Source organism: Cebus imitator, unplaced genomic scaffold (genome assembly GCF_001604975.1).
Source record: "Cebus imitator isolate Cc_AM_T3 unplaced genomic scaffold, Cebus_imitator-1.0 Scaffold20, whole genome shotgun sequence".
Lineage (NCBI taxonomy): Eukaryota > Metazoa > Chordata > Mammalia > Primates > Cebidae > Cebus > Cebus imitator.
The window spans coordinates 6,552,194-6,569,782 of NW_016107335.1; the positions used below are offsets into that span (position 1 = coordinate 6,552,194).

At 47.3% G+C, this 17,589-nt stretch overlaps 2 protein-coding genes across 4 annotated transcripts in view; one reads left to right on the forward strand and one right to left on the reverse strand.

Moving 5' to 3' along the window:
* Positions 1-15,397, forward strand: part of LOC119469771 — a 19,205-nt gene extending 3,808 nt beyond the window's left edge. The window contains exon 3 of one of the 3 annotated variants that reach the window (XM_037735530.1): positions 5,295-5,332. The gene's annotated coding sequence lies outside the window, so the exon portion shown is untranslated. Of the gene's footprint in view, positions 1-490; positions 520-5,294; positions 5,333-15,241 lie in introns of those variants that run through there. The other 2 variants (XM_037735534.1, XM_037735526.1) reach the window with 2 other exon arrangements.
* Positions 15,349-17,425, reverse strand: CCT8L2 (chaperonin containing TCP1 subunit 8 like 2). The gene is given in 2 exon segments (XM_017520018.2): positions 15,349-15,481; positions 15,483-17,425. Coding segments are annotated over 2 exon segments (1,671 nt in total). The 5' UTR covers positions 17,123-17,425; the 3' UTR covers positions 15,349-15,450.
* Positions 17,426-17,589: the final 164 nt, after the last annotated feature.

Consider the following 17,589-nt stretch of genomic DNA (forward strand, 5'->3'; position numbering starts at 1 on the left):
AGCCTCCTGAGTAGCTGGGATTACAGGCACGCGCCACCAGGCCCAGCTGATTTTTTGTATTTTTAGTAGAGACGGGGTTTCACCATGTTGACCAGGATGGTCTCGATCTCTTGACTTCGTGATCCACCCGCCTCGGCCTCCCAAAGTGTTGGGATTACAGGTGTGAGCCACCGCGCCCGGCCTTTATTTTTTATTTATTTATTTTTTGTTGTATTTTTGTAGAAACTGGGTTTCACATTGTGAAACCCCAGGCTGGTCTCAAACTCCTAGGCTCAAGTGATCTGCCCACCTCAGCTTCCCAAAAGTGTTTGGATTACAGGTGTGAGCCACCTTGCCTTGGGGAGGCATTTCCGACGCTGTAACTAAAGTACTTTTCCCTGCTCCCTATCATATCACCCTGTTTTCCTCACAGCCCTTGGCACAGTCTGAAATCATTTTGTTTACTTACTTGTTATGATCTGTTCCCCTTCTCCTTCCTCCCACCATTAAGATGTGAGCTGCTGGATGCACAGGCCTTTTTGGTGTTTTTTCAGAACTGTATCTCCAGGGCACAGGGTAGGTGATCAACAAATCTTTCAGGAGTAAATAAGCGGGTACATTTGCTGTGGCAATCAGGGAGGGACTAACAAAACTGTCCTTCCCTTTGGATTCTGCCAAAATTGTATAAATATACCTATAAGTGAGAGTTGGGAAAATAGCTATTCTCTTTTTAAGTATTTTGTGTTTCTTTGTTTTGCTTTATTTCCTGCAATTTTTGAAAACAAATTAGCAGCAACTTTAATTTGTAACAAGAGGATTAAATAAATATCCTCCCCCTCTTTTTTTTAAAATCCTGCTATTTTTTGACAAGGAGAGTGGGAAGGCCACTGTGTTGTCCACTTTTTTTTCCAGCTGTTCACAGAATGTAGCCACTAGCCTTGCCCTCACCCTGGCCCCAGGTAGGCAGATACTTGGCAGGAAGCCCCTTCCTCCAGAGCAGTCTCAGAGGCTCTCTGCTTGGCAGAGGTTTAGAGTGGGGGAAGGGAAGGAGTCCTGGTTCAGTGTGACCACCCCTGGGCTCAGCTGCAGCCCTCGCAGTGGTTAAGTGTCATCCCCTCAGGGCAAAAAAGCAGAACAGAAGGAGGCCTCTCCTACCCTCATCCTTCCTCCCCCTCAAACATACTTCTGGGTTCTATTCATCAGCTAGATCGCAGTCTGATTTTTATCCGGAATCTTTGTACATGGGGCCCTCTGTACATGCTGAGGCCAAGAGAACCCTAGGTCAGTTGCTGGAGACTTGTAATTTAGGCCTAACTGCCCCCAGTAGGTAGTGTATGCTGGGCGAGGTCTAGTAACCTCTCTGGGTCTCAGTGACCTCATCTGTCTTTGCCTATGTTGTTTGTTCACAGTTTTAAGGATACAGTATAGACATCTCAGATTTTAGCTACTAAAAACTATCAGTCTCAAACAAGAATCCTCAGCTTCCCCTCAGGGCCACAGAGAGGCTGCCAGTGGCAGTAGAAGCCAGTGCTTCCTAAAATATGTCCAGTGGGAGAGAGTGGACTTCTGTTCCTGCATTCCAGGCCAGAGCCCTCAACTCACCCAATGACCGTGGCCAGAAGAATGGAAAGTGTCGATCAGAGTACATCCTTGGAGCAGGGGTGGTGTCAGCTTCTCCATTAAGTGTGTATGTAACTGAAATATCAATACAATTAAGCAGAGGGATGGAGGACGATGCTGAGTAGGTATTCAACAATGCCCTGTAATCCCAGCACTTTGGGAGGCTAAGGTGGGCAGATCACCTGACGTCAGGAGTTCGAGACCAGCCTGACTAACATGGTGAAAAACCCCATCTCTGCTAAAAATACAAAATACAAAATTAGCCAGTCATGGTGGCCCACGCCTTTAATCCCAGCTACTTGGGAGGCTGAGGCAGCAAAATTGCTTGAACCCGAGAAGCAGAGGTTGCAGTGAGCCAAGATCGTGCCACTGCACTCCAGCCTGGGCAACAATGTCTCAAAAATTTAAATAAGATAAAAAACAACGGCCGGGCGCGGTGGCTCAAGCCTGTAATCCCAGCACTTTGGGAGGCCAAGGCGGGTGGATCACGAGGTCAAGAGATCGAGACCATCCTGGTCAACATGGTGAAACCCCGTCTCTACTAAAAATACAAAAAATTAGCTGGGCATGGTGGCGCGTGCCTGTAGTCCCAGATGCTCAGGAGGCTGAGGCAGGAGAATTGCCTGAACCCAGGAGGCGGAGGTTGCGGTGAGCTGAGATCGCGCTATTGCACTCCAGCCTGGGTAACAAGAGCGAAACTCCGTCTCCAAAAAAAAAAAAACAATGGCTTGTAAGTAACTAGCACAGTGCAGGGCACATCGCATAGCTGATGTTAGCCATTGCTGTTGGCAGCAAAGATAACACGGTGTGGGAGAATCAGCCTGGCACCAAGTCATTCTCTCAGCTCCCTAACTGCTACTAATTACTAGCTTAGTGATTTCAGACAAATTATGGAAACGATACAATTTTAGAAGTGGAAGAGCCGGGCGTGGTGGCTCACGCCTGTAATCCTAACACTTTGGGAGGCCGAGGTGGGTGGATCACGTGAGGTCAGGAGTTCAAGACCATCCTGGTCAACATGGTGAAACCCCGTCTCTACTAAAAATACAAAAAATTAGCTGGGCATGGTGGCGCGTGCCTGTAGTCCCAGATGCTCAGGAGGCTGAGGCAGAATTGCCTGAACCCAGGAGGCGGAGGTTGCGGTGAGCTGAGATCGCGCTATTGCACTCCAGCCTGGGTAACAAGAGCGAAACTCCGTCTCCAAAAAAAAAAAAACAATGGCTTGTAAGTAACTAGCACAGTGCAGGGCACATCGCACAGCTGATGTTAGCCATTGCTGTTGGCAGCAAAGATAACACGGTGTGGGAGAATCAGCCTGGCACCAAGTCATTCTCTCAGCTCCCTAACTGCTACTAATTACTAGCTTAGTGATTTCAGACAAATTATGGAAACGATACAATTTTAGAAGTGGAAGAGCCGGGCGTGGTGGCTCACGCCTGTAATCCTAACACTTTGGGAGGCCGAGGTGGGTGGATCACGTGAGGTCAGGAGTTCAAGACCAGCCTGGCCAACATGGTGAAACCCCATCTTTATTAAATAAAAAATAAATTAAAGAAATAAATAAATAAGTGGAAGAGTTCTTAGAGGTCACAGGGCTTAATCCTTCATTGGACAGACTTGGAAACTGATACCTAGAGACATCAGCCTGAGTCTCAGTTTCTTTCTTTGTGAATTGAAGCTAATACTACTGGTCATGTCTACCCTTGATGTTATTATGAGGATCAAATGAGGTAATGTGTATGTACAAGGCTTGGAAATTATTTTTTTTGAGATAGAGTCTCACTTCTATCGCGCAGGTGGGAGTGCTGTGGTGTGGTGTGATCTCGGCTCACTGCAACCTCCACCTCCTAGGTTCAAGCACTTCTCCTTCCTCAGCCTCCCAAGTGGCTGAGATTACAGGCATGCACCACCACGCCCGGGTAATTTTTGTATTTTTAGTAGAGATGGGTTTTCGCCGTGTTGGCCAGGCTGATCTCAAACTCCGGGTCTCAGATGATCTGCCCGCCTCGGCCTCCCAAAGTGCTAGGATTACAGGCGTGAGCCACTGTGCCCAGCCACTGTTCCCGTTCCTATGGGAAGCATTTTATTTGTGTTGTTATTATTGTAGAAATTATGCCTCATTAAGAGGAGAAATGGAGAGTGCCTTCAAAGGATAAGCATACTTGCTTCAAAATGAATAATAGCACTTGAGAAAGAATGTGTGGTGTGTATGTGTGTGTTCGTGTTCTTGTTAAAGTGAGGAGGGTATAGTCGAGGCGTGGCCCTTCCTGTACCTTTAAGGAGAGGCATAGGGAATGTTCTCTTATTTTATTTTATTTTATTTTATTTTTGGGCTCTAGTACTTGCCAGGGAATGGTTCTTAGGATGAAAGAGACTGGTGTGGTAGTTGGTTATAAATGAAGTGTGTTGGGGTGGTGGCGTCGGTAAAAAAGTAAATAAATAAATAAATGAAGTGTCTCTCCTTGACTGACATTTGAGGAGAGTTGCTGACCTGGGAGGGCAAGTCAAGTCCTAGGAAGAGGCAGCCAGTTAGAGAGAAATCACATTAGGGCATTCTTTTCGTTGCTATAAAGAAATACCTGAGACTGGGTAATTTATAAACAAAAGAAGTTGGCGGGGCACGGTGGCTCACGCCTGTAATCCCAGCACTTTGGGAAGCTGAGGCGGGCAGATCACCTGAGGTCAGGAGTTCAAGTCCAGCCTGGCCAACATGGTGAAACCCCATCTCTAATATTTTTTTAAAAAAAAAAAAGAGGTTTAGGACAGGCACAGTGGCTAATGCCTGTAATTCTAACACTTTGGGAGGCCGAGGTGGGAAGATCACCTGAGATCAGGAGTTTGAGACCAGCCTGACCAACATGGTGAAACCCCATCTCTACTAAAAATACAAAAATTAGCCGGGAGTGGTGGTGCATGACTGTGGGTCCAGCTGCTCGAGAGGCTGACTCAGGAGAATCGCTTGAACTCGGGAGACAGAGGTTGCAGTGAGCCAAGATCATGCCACTGCACTCCAGCCTGGGCATCAAAATGAGACTGTCTCAAGAAAACAAAAAAGGGTCGGGCACAGTGGCTCATACATGGTGGCTCCCAGCACTTTGGGAGGCCGAGGTGGGCGGATCTTGAGGTCAGGAGATCGAGAGTATCTTGGCCAACATGGTGAAACTGTGTCTCTACTAAAATACAAAAAATTAGCCCGGCGTGGTGGTGCGCACCTGTAGTCCTAGCTACTTGGGAGGCTGAGGCAGGAAAATCACTTGAACCCAGGAGGCGGAAGTTGCAGTGAGCCGAGATCAAGCCATTGTACTCCAGCCTTGGCAACACAATCTTCTCAAAAACAAAAAAAAAAAGAAAGAAAAAGAAAAAAGGAGGTTTAATTGTCTCATGCTTCTGCAGGCTCTACAGAAAGCATGATAGCAGCATCTGTTTGGCTTCTGGGGAGGCCTCAGGCAGCTTTTACTCATGGTAGAAGGAGAGGCTAGAGCATGGGTGGGGGAGGTGCTTGCACTTTACAGGAAGCAGATCTCCCGAGAACTCACTGGCTCTCCAAGCCTTTAGGGATCCACTCCCGTGACCCAAGAACCTCCCACCAGGCCCCACCTCCAACACTTCAACATGAGATTTGGTCAGGGACAAATATCCAAACTATATCAATAATTTTTTTTTATGTTTTTGACTTTATTTATTTTTTTCTTCAGATGAGATCTCAATTTGTTGCCCAGGCTGGAGTGCAATGGTGCTATCTTGGATCCCTGCAGCCTCCACCTCCTGGGGTCAAGTGATCCTCCCACCTCAGCCTCCTGTGTAGCTGGGACCACAGGCCTGCACCACAACACCCAGGTAAATCAGTAATTTTATGTTTATATTTTTCCACCCTATGTTGGTTCAGGTCCTTTGAAAAATAGGTGCCAAGAAGATTCTCATACAAGAGATTATGGGAGAAACACCAATGAGAGAAAAAAGCAGAGGGAAGGATGAGGAAATTTTTTTTTTTTTTTTTTTTTTTGAGATGGAGTCTTGCTCTGTCACCCAGGCTGGAGTACAGTGGTGAGATCTTGTGTTGGAAACAGGTTTATAACATCGGGAAGAATCCACACCGAGACAATGGATGACTCAGCAAGGCTAGTTTACCTCCTGCAGGAAGGGTGCAACTCGCCAGCAGTCTTGCCAGGAGAGCACACCTGAACAGAGGAGACAGGGACATTTATAACTTTCATAACCTGATGCAGTCACCCCACTGTGTGTCCAGTTTCCATTGGCCAGAATGGGACCTCACATTCTATGCTTGACCCGATTGGCTAAAAACTTGTTGGTAATTTCCTGAACAGATAAGGGAAAAGAAGACATGGAAGAAGAGGAAGCTAGTCAGGAGAAGGTCAGGAGGGTCTCCAAATGAGGAATGGCGTGCACCAAGGTTTGGAGCTTGCCCAGTTCTGTTCAGACATACCGGAGCGAGTCAAGTTAGCTGATTAAAGACGTAGCTGCTTTAGAGAATATATACACATGGGTATATGTTTATGCTAATAGCGGATAATGGCCATAGAGCAAGAGAGTGTAACTCCTTATAATGTAATCTAACATGTAAATTTTGAGGAAAAACTTTCCCATCTCTCATCACAACCTGTGTCTCCTGGCTTCAAGCAATTCTCCTGGCTCAACCTCCTGAGTCGCTGGGATGACAAACATCTGCCACCATGCCCAGCTAATTTTTGTATTTTTAGTAGAGATGGGGTTTCACCATGTTGGCCAGGCTGGTCTCCAAGTCCTGACCTCAGGTGATCTGCCCTCCTCGGCCTCCCAAAGTGCAGGGATTACAGGGGTGAGCCACCTTGCCCAGCCAGAATGAGGAAATTTGACACCCCCCACCTCCAGAAGGAAAGGGAACAGAGTAAGTAGGGGGGTTCCAGACTGCAGTGCAGCTCGGAGATGCTTTTGGCCAGGCTGACCCAAGTCCCCATTAGAATCTGGCAGGAACTGACCTTATTATCCCATAGTCCCTGGCTGGGGACAGCCCTCAGGAAGCACAGCCTTGTTTTAAATGCGGTGGTGGTAGATTCAGAGGATAGCAGTTGAGGTTCTCAGTCAGTTACACCTGCAGCAGGAGATCCAAGCGGGGTCTTTTCAAAATTGCCATCATGCCACCAGTTTCAAAACAGCTCCATTCATCCAGGGGCTGACCATCCAGGACATTTCTGTTGCTGTGGCAAACAGAAGCATGTGACCCTTGTCTTCTCCAGCCATCTTCCATGTAATTGTTCATATTTCAAAGTGGCGAGTTTGTCTGATTGAGACTCCTTGCCTGCTGACCAAGTTGAATTCTGGTTGCTGGGTAATTCTTTACATGGGTTGGCACTTAATAAATGTTCGAGTTGCAACAATAAACCCAAGTGCACCCTTGGGTTTATTGACTTGAAATGTAAATAGTTACTTCCAGAGCTCCACTGTTTGTATGCAGAATGAGAGGAGATTTTTAGCATTCAGCACTCTTGGAAGCTCATCATTTCGATAAGTCTAAAAAAAGAAAGTTTACGAGTATTCACTAGATAAAAGAAGAAAATTTTATTAAAAGCTGAAGTGCTCATTAGAGAAAAAAAAAAAACGAAAGAAGAGAAATTTAAGAAAATCCAGGGCTGGGTGTTGTGGCTCTCACCTGTAATCCCAGCACTTTGGGAGGCCAAGGCGGTGGATCACTTGAGGTCAGGAGTTTGAGACCAGCCTGCCCAATGCAGTGAAACACCATCTCTACTTAAAATACAAAAATTGGCTGGGCATGGCAGCATGTGCTTGTAGTCCCAGCTACTGGAGAGGCTGAGGTTTCAGTGACCCAAGACTGCGCCACTGCACTCCAGCCTGGGTGACAGAGCAAGACTCCATCTCAAAAGAAAAAGAAAATCCAAATCTCAGGGAGAAAATAGATATTTATCCTCCTGAAACTACTACAAAAAATACATTTATCTAAATGGAAAAAAATGAGGCTGAGCAGGCATTTCAGAGCCATAAAGTAAAAGGCAGACAAAATCAATTACTCACTGTAATGAAAACCAACAGAAATTGATATAAAACTAGAGACCACGGGCATAGACATAAGGAAATGGCTAAGAAATAAACAGAGTTTTGAAATCAACTGGTGAAGAAATGAAGAACATACAGAAAATAAAATATGGCATGGAGGAGAAAAAGCAAATATACCTAGTGAATTTGCAAGATAACAGAAAATGAAGTAAAATGTGACAAAAAGGGAAATAGGACTATTTTCTTTGAATAAATATTTATTACATTAATATTTCTGTATTTAAATCATTGATGAAATTCTCATTCTGTACGAAATAGTGCTGAAGATAGCACTGGGCAAAAGAAAAATCCACACAAAAATAGGAAAGCTTAGCTTCTGAGTGTGACTTTAGAACATTAGACTTTGGTCAGGTGTGGAGGCTTACACCTGTAATTCCAGCACTTTGGGAGGCTGAGGTGGGAGGATCACTTGAGGTCAAGAGTTCGAGACCAATCTGGCCAACATGGTGAAATCTTGTCTCTAGTAAAAAGAATACAAAAATTAGTCGAGCGTGGAGGCACTCACCTGTAATCCAAGCTACTTGGGAGGCTGAGGCAGGCAGGAGAATCGCTTGAACTGGGAGGCGGAGGTTGCAGCGAGCAGAGATGATGCCACTGCACTCCAGCAATGGCAACAGTGAGACTTTATCTCAAAAAAAAAAAAAAAAAAATTGGTTCGAATCATTCTCACACACACACAAAATCGACTTTATAGATTGTATCTTTGTCATATGATGCTGAACATCTAAATTAAGACTTTAAATTTCGGCCGGGCGTGGTGGCTCATGCCTGTAATCCAAGCACTTTGGAGGCCAAGGCAGGCAGATCACCTGAGGTCGGGAGTTCAAGACCAGCCTGACCAACATGGTGAAACCCCGTCTTTTAAAAAAAATTAAAACCCACTGCCGGGCGCGGTGGCTCATGCCTATAATCCTAGCACTTTGGGAGACTGAGGTGAGTGGATCACCTGAGGTCAGGACCAGCCTGGCCATCATGGTGAAACCCCATCTTTAAAAAAAAAAAGAAAAAAAATTAAAACCCACTTTATCAATTGGAAACTGAAAAAAAACTAAAAAAAAAAAGACTTTAAATTTCAGTAACATTTGGGTATATTTTGAAATGTTTCCTATTTAGTTTTAGGAATTAAGGCAGGAAAGATTATTTTCAAAATCTAATGTAGAAAACATCACAAGTAGTTTTGGAAACTATTTTCACTTGAAACGATATTTGAATCTTGGTTCATGGATTGTTATGCCTCTTATAAATAAAACTACACTAGCGGGTCATGTGGCTTATGCGTGTAATCCCAGCAGTTTGGGAAGCCGAGACAGGTGGATCACCTGAGGTCAGGAGCTCGAGGCCAGCCTGGTCAACATGGTGAAAACTCCATCTCTATTAAAACTACAAAAATGAGCCGGGCATGGTGGCAGGTGCCTATAATCCCAGCTACTCAGAAGGCTGAGTCAGGAGAATCGCTTGAACCCAGGAGGTGGAGGTTGCAGTGAGCCAACATTGTGCCAGTGCACTCCAGCCTGGGTGAAAGAGCGACTCTATACCCTGCCTCAAAAAAAAAGTCTGGGCACGGTGGCTCACGCCTGTAATCCCACCACTTTGGGAGGCCGAGGTGGGCGGCTCACCTGAGGTCAGGAGTTTGAGACCAGCCTGACCAACATGGAGAAACCCCATCTCGGCCGGGCATTGTGGCTCATGCCTGTAATCCAAGCACTTTGGAGGCCAAGGCGAGCGGATCACCTGAGGTTGGGAGTTCAAGACCAGCCTGACCAACATGGTGAAACCCCGTCTTTAAAAAATAAAAAAAAAAAGAAAAGAAACCTCATCTCTACTAAAAATACAAAATTAGCTGGGCATGGTGGCACATACCTGTAATCCCGACTACTCAGGAGGCTGAGGCAGGGGAATTGTTTGAACCTGGGAGGCAGAGGTTGCGCGGTAAACCGAGATCACGCCATTACACTCCAGCCTCGGCAACAAAAGTGAAACTCTATCTCACAAAAAAAGAAAAATTCACATTTGTAGACACAGAGTTTAAATTCTTTTTTGATACGGAGTCTCATTTTGTTGCCCAGGCTGGAGTGCAATGGCGCGATCTCGGCTTGCCGCAACCTCCGCCTCCTGAGTTCAAGCAGTTCTCCTGCCTCAGCCTCCCGAGTAGCTGGAACTACAGGCATGCACCACCCTGCCCAGCTAATTTTTGTATTTTTAGTAGAGACGGGGTTTCGCCATGTTGACCAGGATGGTCTCGATCTCTTAACCTCATGATCCACCCGTCTCGGCCTCCCAAAGTGCTGGGATTATAGGCGTGAGCCACCGCGCCCGGCCAAGTTTAAATTCTTAAGTCCTAAACTCAAATGTGTGGGAAGTATTTGTATTTTTATAACTAAATCATCTCAGTATTTCTATTTCTAGCCCCCTTTCTGCCTGATGGCAAAATACTTAATCTAGTTAATTTCAGGTAAACTTTGGCTTTTCATGACTTTTCCTGATCAGGTCAAACCTCAACCAAGTTCATTCTTGATCTCCTCCTCTACCTTCTTCTCTCATCACCCCACGACTAGCTTCCAGTCCACGGGCTAATACAGCATCTTGGTGTCCTGTGGTCTGAGGTCCTTTTCTGCCTTTCTCAAGCCTCAGCTAAAGTTTATAATCCTACCTCTTCTCATGATCTTGAAATGCCCTAAGGTTCAGGGGCTATGTCTGCAAATACCTGACACCCATTGCTGGGACATGGGGGCCTGGCGGCTCTCTGAGGCTGCTCAGCAAGGCAGAGCATCCCATCAACTGCCTGGGGCCCATCTCCGCCCGAGGCCACAGCCATTCCTGCTCTACCACTCTGCTGTCCTGTCGGCACACGGAACTCCTCGGGGCCCCAGGGTTCCAGATTGGAAGCAGAGAATCTCCTCTGTTCTCAGAGCCCCCAAAGTTTGCTGGGGATTCTATTGTCCTTTCCCCCAACTTACTCCTTGGAACCCAGGGGGAGGTGAGTAGACTCCCTCTCAGAGACTCTACCACCAACTCCCTCATGCTTACCCTAACCTCCTTCTTCTTCCTCCCCAGTTAAGAAAGAGGATCTTTAGCCTGCGGCAGGGGCCAGGGGGACACTTGATGTTTCAGGGAAAAAGGTGACTCAGCTACTTTAGGAATATCTGTCATACCTCTCTACTGGAGGTTTGACATTTTAGTGCAACAGGGACAGCGTCCCTTTTGGCAGTGGCACCCTTTCAACTAAGTACAAGGGAAAATTTGCAACAAATCACATGGGAAGTAGCCCATCAGTTAATATCAGTTAATACTTAAGTGTTGTCCCTCACATCCATGGCTCGCATCATCCAGAGCTGCTATTCCAGCAAGGTTCAGGTAGAAATGGGAGTGGTCTGGCCAACCTTAACCAAGTCCATTTGTGATCTCCTCCTTCACCTCCTTCTCTCATTACCCCACGATTAGCCTCTGGTCTACGGCTGATGCAGCATCTTGGTGCAAACACAGCACAAGCTGGTCTTTTCAAATTTGTTTTGCTTATTTACAGATCAAATGGTTGGGACCTCAAGTCTTGATATTCTCCTTCCCTCCCATTTAGATGCCCGGGTGTTGATGTTTTCGGTTTTTGCTCCTCTACTGAATCTTAGCTTTCTCTCTCTCTTGGCCTCTGCACTACATAGCCTTCAGGTTTGTAGGCCTGGAAGGCAGAGTTCAGTAAAGACTGTTGAGGCCGGGCGCAGTGGCTCACTGTAATCTCAGCACTTTGGGAGGCCAAGGCGGGTGGATCACCTGGGTTCGGGAGTTCAAGACCAGCCTGACCAACATGGTGAAACCCCATCTTTAAAAAAACAAAAAACAAACAAACAAAAATAAAGAAGAGAAACAACTCAGTTTACATGAGAAGAGGCTGGCCCATGCAGAGAAAGGATTGGCAAACTAGGACAACTCTTTTCTGTTTGGTTTTCAATCTTCTCTTCACAGTTCTTTTTAAAGTTTGGAATCAATACCTTTTTCTCTTCATCAGAACTCCAGTGTTTTTGTAGATTGAAGTCTTTTTTTTTTTTCCTTGAGAAAGGGTCTCACAGTCTGTCACCCAGATTGGAGTGCGGTGGCCCAATCACCGCTCACTGCAGCCTCTACTTCCTGGGCTCAAGAGAGCGCCCCACCTTAGCCCCCCAAGTAGCTGGGACTACAGGTGTGCACCAACATGCTTAATTTTTATTTTTTAATTTATTATGATGGTGATTTTGAGAGTCTTGCTCTGTTGCCCAAGCTGGAGTGCAGTGGCATGATCTCGGCTCACTGCAGTCTTCGCTTTCCGGTTTCAAGCAATTCTCTCGCCTCAGCCTCCCGAGTAGGTGGGACTGCAGGTGCATGCCACCACACTCGGCTAATTTTTAAATTTTTTTGTAGAAAAGGATTATCACTGTGTTGTCCAGGCTCATCTTGGAACTCCTGACTTCAAGCGATCCGCCTGCCTTGGCCTCCCAAAGTGCTGGGATTGCAGGCGTGAGCCACCATGACTGGCCTACATACAGCCTAAGTGCATGAGCTGTTCCCACTCAGTCTCAGCCTCCACTTTTCAAGTCAGACTCTCGTCTCCTTCCCTTCCCAGGACTCAGTTCTCATTTTCTTCCCCTGTTTTCTCCGGGTTGTGACTGTTGCTCTCTGCTTGCTAGATCCACGTGGAGCACAGTAAAGCAGCATCACAAAGCTGGGTGGGATCTGGGATGAGTCCACCAGCTACAAGTTCTTATAGGAAATGTGCTCCAGGAATTGTCATTTCTGAAATTCAACTGCTTTTGGAATTGAAGCAAGCAGCTCATCTTGGAAGAGAAATATGTAGCCAACCCCAAAGCCAAAGCCTTTGGAGACTGAGACCTAGCATGCTAGGAGACCTTGACCCTATAACCTCAGAAGAATCTGGATTTGACCAAATTGAGGTCAAATTCTGATCAACTTCTCCGTAGTCAGTAGGAGAAAAAAAAAGCAACTTGATGTTTGAGTCACATGTTTTAACAACTGAAGAGAACACTTAGGCTGAGTGCAGTGGCTCACGTCTGTAATTCCAACACTTTGGGAGGCCAAGGTGGGTGAATCATTTTAGGTCAGGGGTTCAAGACCAGCCTGGTCAACATGGTGAAACCCCATCTCTATTAAAAATTCAAAAAAAAAAAAAAAAAAGCCGGGCATGGTGATGGGTGCCAGTAGTCCCAGCTATTCGGGAGGCTGAGGCAGGTGAATCACTTGAACCTGGGAGGTAGAGGTTGCAGTGAGCCAAGATTGTGTCATTGTACTCCAGCCTGGCTGACAGAACAAGACTGTCTCCAGAAAAAAAAAAAGGACATTTAAAGATGACATTAAAGAGGATACTTAGATTCTAGGCATAACGAAGGCGTAGCAAATTGGGCTGGGACATAGCAGCTCACGCCTGTAAATCCCAGTACTGTAAATCCCAGTACTGTAAATCCCAGTACTGTAAATCCCAGCACTTTTGGAGGCCGAGGTGGGTAGATCACCTGAGGTCCAGAGTTTGAGACTAGCCTGGCCAACATGGCGAAACCCCATCTCTACTGAAAATACAAAAATTAGCCGGGTCTGGTGGTGGGCACCTGTAGTCCCAACTATTCAGGAGGCTATGGCAGGAGAATCACTTGGGCCCGGGAGGTGGAGGTTGCAGTGAGCTGAGATCACACCACTGTACTCCAGCCTGGGCGACACAAGTCACTGCACCTGGGCAGCAGAGCAAGCCTCTGTCTCAAAAAATAATTAAGTAAAAAAAATTTTTTTTGCTGTGTTGCAACGGATATACATGCTATAAGGTAATGGTTTCTTCTTTTTTTTTTTTTTTTTTTTTGAGACGGAGTCCTGCTCTGTCACCCAGGCTGGAGTGCAGTGGTGGGATCTCAGCTCAATACGAGCTCTGCCTACTGTGTTCAAGTGATTCTCCTGCCTCAGCCTCCTGAGTAGCTGGGATTACAGGCGCACACCACCATGCCCAGCTAATTTTTGCATTTTTGGTAGAGACCAGGTTAAACCATGTTGGCCAGGATGGTCTGGATCTCCTGACCTCGTGATCCGCCCACCTCCCAAAGTTCTGGAGTTATAGGCGTGAGCCACTGCGCTAGGCCTAGGTTCTGATCTTTTTCTGTAGTAACTTGGATGGTTAAAGTGGAAAAGGCTTTGGCTATTAGGTGCTGAACCCACTCAGCTCTGCTCAATCCCCTTCTTTAATGCCCAAGGTTGTCCAGTCCTAGCCCTGCCCCCTACCCTCAGCTTCTCCGTCCCTACACAACAACCTTAGCACAGCCCTAAGGTATGTGTTCTAATCTTCTGTTATCTATGTTAAGGATGTTTGCTGGCTTTTGTTTTGTTTTGTTTTGTTCTGTTGAGACAGGGTCTTGCTCTGTTGCTTGGGCTGGAGTACAGTGGCGCAATCACAGCTCACTGCAACCTCGACCTCCTGGGCTCAAGGGATCCACCCACCTCAGCCTCCTGAGCAGCTGGGACTACAAGTACCTATCACCAAGCCTGGCTAATTTATTTTTATTTTTATTTTTTGTAGAGACAAGGTCTCACTATGTTGTCCAGGCTGGTCTTGAACACCTGGACAGAAGCGATCTTCCTGTCTCAGCCTCCCAAAATACAGGAATTATAGACATGAGCCACTGTGCGAGGTGAAGACTTTTTTTTTAAGTTAAATTTCTGACTGCCGCCACACCAGCTCCTTTTCTTGCCTTCTCTCTCTCTTTCTCTCTCTCTCTCTCTCTCTCTCTCTCTCTCTCTCTCTCTCGTGCTTTAAGATGATAGCCCTGGCCAGGCACAGTGGCTCACACCTGTAATCCCAGCACTTTGGGAGGCTGAGGTGGGTGGATCACGAAGTCAAAAGATCAAGACCATCCTAGTCAACATGGTGAAACCCCATCTCTACTAAAAAATACAAAAATTAGCTGAGCATGGTGGCACGTGCCTGTAGTCCTACATAGTAGGCTAAGGCAGGAGAATCACTTGAACCCAGTAGGCGGAGGTTGCAGTGAGCCAAGATCGTGCCACTGCACTCCAGCCTGGTGACAGAGTGAGACCCCATCTCCAAAAAAAAAAAAAAGATAGCCCCTTCTTTTTTTAAGACAGAGTTTAGCTCTTGTTTCGCAGCCTGGAGTGCAGTGTATCAAGGAAGTAGCTGGGATTACAGGCATGCACCACCATGCCCTGCTAACTTTTGTATTTTTAGTAGAGACAGAATTTCTCCATGTTGGTCAGGCTGGTCTTGAGCCCCCAACCTCAGGTAATCCTCCCACCTCGGCCTCCCAAAGAACTGGGATAACAGGCATGAGCCATTGTACTGGGCCATAGTCCCTTTTTTTTTTTTTTTTCAAATAACCACAACAGGAATGACTGGCCACTCTTATAAGCTGCAACCAATGTTTTCAGACTCCTTAAGTGACATTTAGACATAAGTCCATATATATCAGAATATCATGCAGGAAAAGCTCAAATAGTAGAGAAGAGATTGCTGCACTGTTTTTTGCATGCCTGAAGACCAGATAGGTACTCAGTTTAAAAATCTTAATAGAATTGAATCCTGCTCTTATCATAGGAAAGGAACAGAATCTGATGGAGAGAAACAGGAAATGAAAAAGTTGAGAACTGGAAAGGAACTAACTCTGTGAAAAGAACTTTTATGTTCCTTCATGTTGTTTTTATTTAAAGAAACTGAATCAAGTACCAAACATGGAATAAAGGCAAACATTCAGTTTTGGGGTGATTGTTCCCTTCTTGGCAATCCCTGTTTTATGGAGGGTGTCACTACTTATTCATTCCAAGGATTTTTTTTTTCCACAGGAGGTGGGTGTTTCTTTGCCTTCTTAGAGTCAGGATTGAAGATCTGCGGATGTGTGGGACTTTTCTTGGCCACAACAATTTCATCTACAGTCACGAGCTGCAGCACCACCTCAGCCACCGCTCGAAATCCTTGGGCTTTGGCCATTAGGGTGTCCCACACCCCTTCCTGGGCCACATTTATTATTCCTTCCGCTCCCACACCCATTAGAAGGTTCCCACGTTGGTGCACTCCGCTCATTTCTGCCACCACATCTGAGACAGCTAAGCCTGCATTCTCTGCCAAGGTTTTAGGAAGACACTTCAGGGCCCGGGCAAATGCTAGGAATGCAGGCCCACTGGGCCCTTCCAATCTGCTTCCTTTATCAGAGAGCATTTTTGCCAAAGCCATTTCTGTGGCCCCAGCTCCTGGAACCAGTCTGGGATCTTGACATAGCTGGAAATAGGCATCAATGCCGTGGTAGACGGCCTGCTCTGAGCTCCGCAGCCCCTGCGTGGTGGCTCCCCTGAGGACCACGGTGAGGGCAGGTGTGCCTGTACATTCCCACTCAAATACCACAGCCAAACCATCTCCCATCTCCTGCCTGTAAACCCTCTGGCACTTGCCTGGCTTCTGGGGAGGGAGCAGATGAGGCAGCAGAGGTGTGTCCAACACCTCACTCAGGTACACGATCTCCATCCGAGACCTAGCTTGAATCACCATGATACCATACTTGTCCGCCAGTGCGAGGGTCTCCTCATCAACTTCTCCCCACACCACTGCCACATTAATTTCCGCGGCTGCCAGCTGGCCTACTAGCTTTCCTAGTAATTGGTCGTTTCCTTTACTAAACTGAACTAGATCAGCAGGACTAGAGAGACGGGCCGTTGCTGGTGCATTTGGACAGGGAGGACCAAAGGGGCAAGCAAAGAGAGCCACCCTGGCACCACTCAACACTGCGGCCATTTGCCCACAGAGCTTCCCAGAGATTGCTAACCCCGGGAGGAGGCAGGAATCCTCCAGTGTACCCCCATGCAGCGTGCACACTCCAACACGCTCAGGCTTGAAGCTGCCGTCTAGCTCCTTGGTAGCGCAGCAGGCATGGGCCACCAGCTTGGTCAAGTAGTCCGTGGCGGACAGGGTGTGGGTATTCATCACAGAACGGAGGGCCCAGGATGGATCTTCCAAAGGCCCCAGAGACTGGATGGCCAGGGAGGGCAGCATGGTCAGGACCTCTGCAGTGGCTGTGGCGTAGGCCTCCTGGAGCTGTGGGCGAGGCAGGCCGGCCTTCAGCAGGTGCTCTGCCTGTTCCAGCAGCGCTTCCGTCAGCAGAACCACAAAGGCTGTGCCATCCCCACTGTTCTCTGCCTGGGTTTGGGCTGCTTCCCGGAGGAGCCACGCAGCGGGGTGCTCCAGCTCCAGTGCCCTGAGGATGGCAGCGGCACACCCTGTGCACACCGTTTCTCCTTTCATGGTCACTAGGAGCTTCTGCCGGCCGTGAGGGCCATAGCAAGGCCGGATGACACTGGCCAGGGTCTGGACTGCAGCCAAGCTGCTCAGCAGGTTCGGCTCCTCCTCTTCCAGACTCCGCGGTTTCTCCCTCAGGTTTGGTGCCAGCTGCTGGGGCAGCTCCAGGGCTGAAGGGACTGTGCTGTCCATTGCCCGCAGAGAGAGGAGAGGCCACCGTAGGTTGCAGAGATGCTCTAGAAACAGCAGCAGGGGTGCCCTTGACTCCGATCTTTGAAAGTACTCAAGAGGTCAGTGGAAGCAAGGAGCCAAATGCCCATCGACTGGTATCTGAAGACGTCAGCACAGACCGGTGCACCACTGTGGATCCAGGATGACCTGCAAGGAGCACAGCCCTAAAGCCTCCCCAGGGTTGATTCTGTAGAGGAATTGGGCTCTTTACAGAGGTTGGGGCCTCTCAACCTTGGTGGCTGAAATGGGATCTTTAACTGATGAAGTCACAAAGTGGAAAGTGGAACCAGGGTAGAGAATGAGGTCACAGAAGGCTGGGTAGAACTGACGGGCCTGGCCAGCAGGCAAAAGCCAGGCCTTATCCAGCAGTGCAGGTACAAGTACCTCTGCACCAGGCCTGAGACTTGTTTTTTTTTTTTTTTTTTTTT